This window comes from Rhincodon typus, chromosome 7 (genome assembly GCF_021869965.1).
Source record: "Rhincodon typus isolate 14 chromosome 7, sRhiTyp1.1, whole genome shotgun sequence".
NCBI lineage: Eukaryota > Metazoa > Chordata > Chondrichthyes > Orectolobiformes > Rhincodontidae > Rhincodon > Rhincodon typus.
Window position 1 is genome coordinate 26,544,694 of NC_063338.1, and position 9,784 is coordinate 26,554,477.

General features: G+C 41.3%; 1 protein-coding gene across 1 annotated transcript in view; it reads right to left on the reverse strand.

The window, feature by feature from the left end:
- Window positions 1-7,292, reverse strand: part of kcnh3 (potassium voltage-gated channel, subfamily H (eag-related), member 3) — a 546,526-nt gene extending 539,234 nt beyond the window's left edge. Inside the window, exon 1 of the mRNA XM_048598723.1 lies at window positions 7,217-7,292. Within this exon, the coding sequence (XP_048454680.1) occupies window positions 7,217-7,292 (76 nt within the window). The remainder of the gene's footprint in view (window positions 1-7,216) is intronic.
- Between the last annotated feature and the right edge of the window lie 2,492 nt (window positions 7,293-9,784).

Consider the following 9,784-nt stretch of genomic DNA (forward strand, 5'->3'; position numbering starts at 1 on the left):
TTGTATGTGCTCCTTTAATTTGTGAAACCTGATAACTACTTTCTTAATTGTAAGGACGAAACTGCAATAACATGGGATCATCATCATCTTCAAATACCCCAAAAATCTCAGAACAAATTGATAAGCATACATCAGTGTTTATTCATCATTGTTCATCAATATTCTGGAACTTTCTCATACTGTGGGTACACTATAACTGCTATAGTTCAAAGGGGTAATGCACCTCCACCTTTACAGCCAAATAAGATAACTACAGTCTGGCCTGGATCACCATATCTTAGCTTCAAATAGAAAGGCAAGATATCACTGAATGAAAGTGAATGTGCATGAAGTAGAAGAGTATTTAGAACTTGGAAGGACAAAACACTGTAGATGCTGGAAATCTAAAATGAAGACAGAAAATGCCTGAAGTACTTAATACGTCTGGGCACCATTTGTGGAGAGTAGAACTAAGTTAAAGCTCATTGAAATGGAAAAAAAATTGAAATTTAATAGGGTATTAGTAGGTGAAATGAGAGACAGTGGGGAAAAGGACCCAAAGAGGTGGAACAGGGGCGAATAAATGACAAAGTGGTTATTTGTGAAGGGTCAAAGGAACTGGCGATGGGACAGGAAAAAAGTAACAGTGAAACAAAAGATGAGCCCGGACCAAGAAATTTGTTAAACTCAGTGTTGAATCTGGAAGGCTGTAAATTCCACACTCAAAGATTAGATGCTATTCCTTGAGATTATGTTGAATTTGGTTTCATTGGAGCACTGGCAGAGGTCTAAGACTGAAAGCTCAACATAAAAGTAAAGAGAAGAATTAAATTAAAATGAAAGGTCATTGGAAGCTCAGAGTCATGCTTGAGGGCAAAATGAATGTGTTTTGAAAAATTGTCTCCCAATCTGTGGCTGTCTCCCTAGTGTAGGGCAGACTGCATTGTGAACAATGAATACAATGTAAAGTTGCCATAGTTTTACCAGACCATTGGACTGCTCTCTCATTAGAGGGAGAGCTGACTGGTGGTGGTTTAACCTAAGGGTTGCCATGCCTCAAGGAAGGGAAAGGTCGAGAAGGACAGTTCTTCAGAGTAACCTCAGCTGGTTCAGGAATTGAACCCATACTGTTGGTGTCACTGCATCATAAAACCAGCCATCCAGTCAAGTGGATTGAAAGAAATGAATGTAAAATGCTGCTTCACTTGAAAGGCGTGTTTCTGGTGCCATGGACAATGAAGGGAGAAGAGGATAGATGTGCATTTTGCTCTCGCATGATAAAAATGCCATGGGAAGATTCGAAGGGGAGAGGTTAGGGATGATTGAGAAGTGGACCAGGATGTCACAGAGATACTGGTTCCTTTGGCTGCAATAGGAAAAGTGTGAGGAGAATATGTTTAGTGGTGTCTTTAGAAATTACAAATCTTACTTTACCTTTAAGAGACGGTTACCTTACATATGAGAGGGAAGCATGAAATGTAGCAACAAGCTCCAAAAAGGAAGCTTGGTTCTTTATACATGATAATGAAGTTGTAAATTTCAACATTACTTAGTTGTTTAAAATTTTATCTGCTGTTGTCTGGATTTTCTGACATCTAGAAACACAGCAGCTACATCGAGGTGAGGACTTGGGGATGCAGAGCATGAATGCCTTTACGCACATTTCCTGGGTCCTGCCAGCCTGCCTGAGGAGTCCTCAAGATCAGGCACCAATTTAGTGATGTTCCCCATGAGGCGTCCAATCTGCTCCCCTAGACACAGGCTCCCCTCTCCTTGGGGATTCATTCCACCTCCCACTCCGCATCCTACGGTTAAACCACACACACCTCTCCACATTTACAAAATTGACTTTTGCTTAGGAATAGCCAACTTCCTCCATCCCCACACAGACCAACCTAGCCCTGTGGCCTCTACTGAGTGGAACAATCAGGTCGTCTTCTGGACTCAAATGGATCAGCGACTCTATGCACATTTTTTTTTGATTCATTCTCAAGTACAGCCTCAGTATGTCCTTATTACTCCATGGGTTGTGTGTAAAAATCATGAATTCCAAATGAGGTTGTTGACTTGCTTGCCGAGCTGGATTGTTTTTGTTCAGATGTTTCATCACCATGCTAGGTGACATCATCAGTGGACCCTCTGATGAAGCGATGTTATTCTACTCCGCTTGGGAATTTATACTGTCTGGTTTGTTATAGTGAGTAGTGTCATTTCCAGTTTTGATCTGTACGGATTTGTATATGGGGTTCAATTCTATATGCTTGTTGATTGAAGTATGGGTGGAGAACCAAGCCTCACGAAATTCCCGTGCGTGTCTATGTTTGGCTTGGGCTACTATGGTTACTTTTATGGTTACACTTACAAGGATTAAAGACCCCATTCCCACAACATGCAGAATGAACGTGGTTTACAAAATACCATGCAATGACTGTCACAAACATTACATCGGACAGACAGGAAGGAAACCAGCCATCAGAATACATAAACATCAGCTTGCAGCAAAACGGCACAACGAACTCTCCTTAGTATTGGTACATTCAGACCATCAATTTAACTGGGACAAGGTAACCATAGTAGCCCAAGCCAAACATAGACATGCACAGAATTCCTAGAGGCATGGTTCTCCACCCATTTTCAATCAACAAACATATAGAATTGGACCCCATGTACAAACCCATACAGATCAAAACTGGAAATGACAGTACTCACCATAACAGACCAGACAGTATAAATTCCAAGTGGAGTAGAATAACATCACTTCATTGGAGGCTCCACTGATGATGCCACCTAGCATGGTGCCGAAATGTCTGAGCAATAATGAGCCAGCTCAGTGAGCAAGTCAACAAACTCATCCACAACCCGTGTGAGTTCCAAATTCTTTGGGATTTTCTGACCCACTCTGACTGGTGGGTCAGGTAAGTAAATTCTATGCCAAAGTGAGGGCAAAAAGATTGGACTGTGAAAGAGAGAGAAATATGAAAAAAAGAAAAATCCTGAAAAATTTAAGAATTGAAATGGTTCTCTTGAAAAATGGCCAAAGCAGTGGGGGCAAATTGCCAAGCAAGTCAAGCCCTGAGGACCTAGATGCAGTAAAACAAGAAGTTCAGTAACCTCACATGTTCACATAAGTAGTCAATAAATGCATCCTCACACACCACGTTCTCTCTACTAACTGCATCTGGAGCATTAGGCACTGCTCACATTGCCATATCCCCATCACTGACCTATCAACAAATATACCAATTAAATCTCATACCTGACTTTCATATGCCTTTAATCTTACACAGAATTCTTACACCTAAGACTATGGCAATACTCACATTACACATTTCACAGATTACACACCCCGACAGTTATTCTACCATGACAGTCATGTCACCAAACAGATCATACAACACATGATGACACATGTCTACCTCACTTGCAGACCAAGGTGATATATGAACGGAGACAACATCAACAAACCAGAGGAGGACATTCATAGTTCCTAACTCCCATACAGGAAATAATGCTGACCATTAGTGGAAAGCTGAGACCGTAGCCAGTGGTAAGGTTAAACATTATATCTTGATATCTAATCCTTCTTCTCATATCCAACTTTCTCTCTTTATTACACACGCTTCTAATTTACAAGTCATTGGTAATGTAAGTAAGCATCTGTTACTTTCCTTACTTCTTGCAACTGACTCTTAACCTGGGCTTTTTCAGTGTCATATACTCAAGTGCTATAACCTGATTAGGTAAGACAGGAGAAGTAGTGATAATGACACTGCCCTGTCAAATGATTGCACACTGGCACCTATCAGCTCAGATATTGACATTTTGTGTATCTTCGAGTACAAAACTGAAGGGTGATCTGCATGTGGTGAGATACATGGCACAAGTAATATGCATAAATGTGCTTGTGGTTCAGTGGTACTGTCCCTACCTCTGGGCCAGGGAGCCCATGTTGAAGTCCTACCTGCTCCAGAGGTTTGCATCAACATTTCTGAACAGGTTGATAAGAAAAATATCTACAAGTATATGCAGTCAGAGCAGGGACTAAGGAAAGTACAGATGCCAGATCACCAAGAATGCAAAGGTTCTGCTACAGAGAACTCAGTTGAGGATATTGATGCATAAGCCAACAGAAGAATGCTAATGGGAATGCACACTGAGATGTTCAATACATTGGAAAGCATTCTGGAAAGCTTGTGATCAATCTCAAAAAATCATTGCATCCAGGACCTGCTTGGTACAGAGCTTTGTTCAGAACCAGTACTTCAACCATTTCACTGTGCAAGTAGTTTCCAATTCCAATAGTACATTGATGAAACCTCCAATAGCCAGTGTCACAGTTTCCCTTGAAGCACAAGCAACAGGCATACAATATGGGGGTGTTACAGTGGAAACTGGGATTACAGTCATATATAAGCTTAGACTCCAGCCTCAGATTGTTGCCATAATGGTTGAGGATCATCTGCAAAATAGCTCACATGGTGTTGCAGCAAGCTAGCAATCTGTTCTCTCCCAGATAACTAAGATTACTGAGGGCTGGCAGTGGCTCCATAGAGTATGAATCCATTGTCTTCTTTCAGCTTCTCACAGTCATGTCATCAGGCTTTGCTGCCCAGCAACTAACTTTATTTTGCCTTGGTAGCTGGAATATAACTGATACCACCTACTGCCACTGTGTGACATATTGCTGGATACTAATAACTGACCTTGTGATTTGCCACACACCAACTGTACATTGAGAAAATCCCTTTTGTCTCTGGTAAAGAGTAGAGTTAACATAAAGCACTCATGAAATGATAAATAGTCAGCATCATAGGAAAGCCTCTATGCCAACTGAAGTCTTGTACATGCTCCACCTGCTTTCCTCTATCAAAAGAAATCTAATGTAGTTAGGGAGTTATCTTTAAAAAAAGAGAATTATAGTGACCTGCCTTATACAGCAATCAACAGCAAACTCTGAAATGTTACAATACCTCCAAATTATTTTTACAAAAAAGCAACAAAACAAAATCATTGATTATGGTCACCTTCACAGACACTGGCAATGCAGTCCTTGCCTTGCTCTGAAGATGCAGCTGTGGCTGTAGCAAGCGGCAGATTTCCGAGAGGACATTCCTGTTGACATACGAATGTCTCACACATTGTTCCACACTGGGACTCAGGTGGAGAATTGCTGCCTGAACATCTTGCGTGCTTTTGGCCTCCAGCTAAAGCTTTCCTCCCTCTTCTAACAATATGTCTTGCACTTCACAGCCTCTGTTTATACCCCCACAGTGTGCTGTATTCCGAGGAGGATTCTTACTAGTGTTGAAAGGTAATTGGTTTTGGTTTGTGTGTAAGCCTTGAGGTCACCTAAGATTCTTTTAGCAGTTACTAAACCAATCCATGTAGATTTTTGCAATTTAAACAATGGTAGAAAGCACTAAACACTTGTAGAATTGTAGCAGCAGAAGAAATCAATCAACAACTAATCTGCAATGGTGATCCCATTGTGTAACATTTAATGGGGTGTGGGTGTGTGTGATGGGGGGGAGGTGTGCGGGAGTTCTTCCAATTGCTGAATGCATATTCAACAGTATGAGTTGACAAGAGGTTGTCAGTTGGAGTGCTCAGCTCCAAAATTGCACTGCTAGTATTAACTCAGCATTGCACGATAGACAGTGCCATGACCTATCTAGACTGTATGCTTCAGATGAGGTGTTCATTGCAATATGCTCTCTCACTAATAAGGTGCAATTCAACCACAAGTGTATGCACAACCAGTGTGGATGCCAATTTGATGGTACAAGGGCAATTGTCCCATCCAAAAAATGGATGCTAATATGCACAGAGTGTCTCTCCCCCTCACTCCATCCATCTACTGCTGTTCAAATGGTGTTATTTTGCATTTATTAACTTTCAATATGTCAGTAATATCCAGCTTTCCCTACATTAGGCATTTATCATTTAATAGACAATGGAAAAATAACTGGTCATTATGTTTCTTAAAGCACCCATGTGCAGTTTTTTGAATTATTTTGCCAGGTCTCAGTTGTCTCCCTAACAGAGTGGATCTAAAGACTGTCTGCACGTTTAAAACAAAAGCATGGTATTTCATCGTCACAAGTACTCTGGCTCTGAATGAATTAAACACCGGAAAGTGTAAAGAACTATGCCAAAGACCGAAAGATTTCCAAGCCTTTTATCAAACTATGAATCTTTTGAGTCGGGATCATTTAACACTCACAGCTATTCACAACTATCTGAAGCCCATATTCTGCACTCTGGTGGTTGTAATCTCAGAGCATTCACGGTTCTTACAACATTTAAATTGAGTAATCTGAAAGGGAGACCATAAACTCTTCCTCAAAAGTGAATTTAAATAATCGGACAATTGTTTGGTGTTTGATATTTTTCACAGGGAATGCATTATCCGCAAACTGAATTAAAAAAAAACACTATTTGAACTTATCTAGTTCCTTTATTGAGCGGAGGCGGGCGAAAGGACTATCGTTCACCGGGAACTCTGCCAATCTGTCATTTCTGGTCAGCTTCCTTGCTGCTTGTTTCGGCAGCCCCATTGTCTCTGACCATGGTGCTGAAACAAGAAAACCAGCTGCAGCGCTCCCATAGGGAAATGTAACATTGGGAACTGTAGCTGTTATATTATTAAACAATTCGAAAAGAGAGGAATGGGCTGGGTGATTTCTAAAGTGTCTCAGTGTTCAGCCAAGCAATTTATTTTGAGCTGTCGGAGTGAATCGTGCTAGGTCGCTCTGGGAGATCCTGGAGCACTGAGGACTCCAATGTACAAATGCTGCCTTAATGTAACGGGTCGTTTTACAGCACTGTACATGTCATATCACAGCTGGTCAATAATCACGTAACAAGAAGCCGTTACAATACATTTTCCTTTTCAGTAGCAGGCGGTAGATCGGACTGAACATTGTAATTTAGATAGCAGACACCCCTTATGTCCTCGGCTGCAGAGAAGGTATATATTCAGCTTACGATTTCACTAAGTTGGAGTGAAAGTGTGTTCTTACAACTACAATACTGTCTATGCGTTCGAGTGTGCTCCATCTGTCTTTACCGAAGCCGCGGCACTGGCAAAGTTTTCGCTTTTACAATAAAGACATAAAATTTCCTCTGATTAAATAATAATCTTCCCGAACTGATACAGGAAACATCCCTTCCTTCCTCCCACACCTAAACTCACCCGGTTTCTGCGCAAAGACATACATCGATGTAGTTCACTTACGAGTTCCGTCGAATCGTGTTGCTATTGTATCCAAAAAGGTGTTCTGAGGCGCAAGCAACCCTTTCATGACAGGCATCTTTTCGTGTGCTGACAACAACAGCCGTAGCCATTAAAAAGGATTAAACAATAGGGGAGTATATGAGTGTAAGTACATGGACATAGATCTCAATGAGTCAGCCCCAGGCACCCGAGCACTTGTGTTGACTTGCACACTTTGGCCAAGCTGAAGTGATCATTGCTTCTTCAGTCCAATTTCCCCGCTAAAGCCAAAAAGTTGATCACAAGTTAAGCCAGCGGCATACTCGAGCTTCTTCTGGTGATGCCGGTTGAGCCAACGAGCTGACAAGGGTTGGGTGGGGGGAGAGGAGGAGGGTGGGGTGGGGGATGACAGTGTGATGCTCCAGCGTGTGTCTTGCTTCTCTTCTGATAGCCTGAGTAGTGCGAAACCGCTTCCACCACGCCCGCTTTGTCCAAACAGACGCCGTGTCACATGAGTAATAGGGTCCAGGATGATGGGGAGGATCTTCGGGGTAGCAGCCGTTCCCAGGTAACATCAAATTGGCTGGATTATGTGCATGTTTTAACACTGCAAGCCAATGAAAGGCATACCTCACATGAATGTATTAATATCATAGAGAAGAGTCTGATTTACATTCTGCTAATTATATCCCTTCCTACACTTTTCTCTGTATTACTTCATTCTCACGGGGCGACTGTGAGAGCGTTCTCACACAGTTGCTAAATAAGAAGGGAGACGAATGTGAAATAATATTCAATTACTAATAAGTATTAATAAGAAAAACCCATTTTATCTGAAGATGACTTCACTTAATACGTCTTCATATTTATGATGTTATCAGTTTCAGAAGTTAGGCTCCTGTACATTAACTCAGTCTAGTTTTCAAACATAGTCTTTGCTAACGGAACGGGAAATCAAAGGTTGCACATTATTTCTTAAATAGACGCTTACACAGAAGCAAAATCTCTTGTTAAGGATGTTGAGGCTCCCTCCTGGCGAACTTACTTTAAGGAGTCCGACATCCATCATAAATATGCAATGAAGGATTAGCAAAATATTGATAGTCATTGACTGCAACTCACTTCAAACTGAATTATTATAAGTGTATTCCGGTTAAAGCAGGAAGATCTGCAATCCCACCATTAGCCTCGGTTCTCTTGGTACCCATGGTCGTTAATGGCACACCAAACAAGTTGGAAACAAATTTCTTGACAAATATATCTCGATTTCATCGTGGCACCACCACCATTTGTAGGAATGAAAAATGCAATCGATTCTGAAAGATTAGGAAGCTAGGCCAAGCTGTACACGCTTTTGTTTTCGCCAACACTTGAAGCGTATTTACATGATCTCGGTTATTGCTATGTTGTTGGTTACACGTCATACACATAGAGATAACAGGGGAAGAAACAGCCAAAATTTGAAGCCATATCTTTTGTAGAATATAATAATGTACAACCACAATACATTCTTAGCATGAACAAAGGAATTTTGTACATGGATGTAGTCCCTTATCATCGAGAGAAATCACCTCATGTTTTATTAGGGCCTGAGTCAACCTACTGTCAGTAACATACTACACCCACTTGCTCTTTTAGATTAACTGTGGCAGGGATAGGGCCTAAACCCGTCCATCTTCTGGTGTCAACTGCGTCTTTTTAGCTCTGTGCTCTTGACCGCCCTCTCATCTTTGCCATGTAGGTCCATGTTTCATATGCTCAACATTCGAAGTTATGGAAAACCCATTATTTAGGAAATGGTCTGAGGCCCTGATGACTGCAGTAAAATAAAAGCGCCCCCAATGACACGGCGTTTAAGAATCGAATGGTCTCCTTCGGCGCTATTAAATGTTATTTCTGAGATTCAATCAAATTGGTGCCTTTTGGCTTGATGGCGGATAAGAAAATAAGCATCATCAAGCCAACTCCAGCCAAAATGTGACATTTGATTGGCCATTCCTTTCAGCTACAGTTTGTGGGCCGTTCATGGAAGCGGTTGGTTGTGGCACATCCACAAGTAGCTCATTGAATGTTAGCTTCTGGATTTTTTTCAGTGATACGATCTTAAATAAAACAATATAATTTTATTATCCTTAATTACTACTTCTCCACAAAGCTCCATTTCGAAAAGTCTCAATGAATCAATTGCCTCATTAACAATTTTCTCCACCGTTTTGTACAAATGTATTGATTTTCCATTTCTGATTTTGCTCTTTCGTGGTGTGTATTATTGGTGTTTTCTCGTCCCACATTAAAACAGATTCCCGACTTCTTTCCTGTGCATTCCATCTATCACATTAGAGCCATTAACTAGATCCATACATTCTGAGTGATTCCCCACTGACCCACATGCATGTATTCCCACCCACAGTAGATCATTAAGAGAACTGGTGTTGGCCAGTCTACTATATTTCTCCATTGAAATCACACACAATACTAGGCTGTTTCAGAGATAGTAGGAACTGCAGATGCTGGAGAATCTGAGATAACAAGGTGTAGAGTTGGATGAACACAGCAGGTCAAGCAGCACCAGAGGAGCAGGAAAGCTGA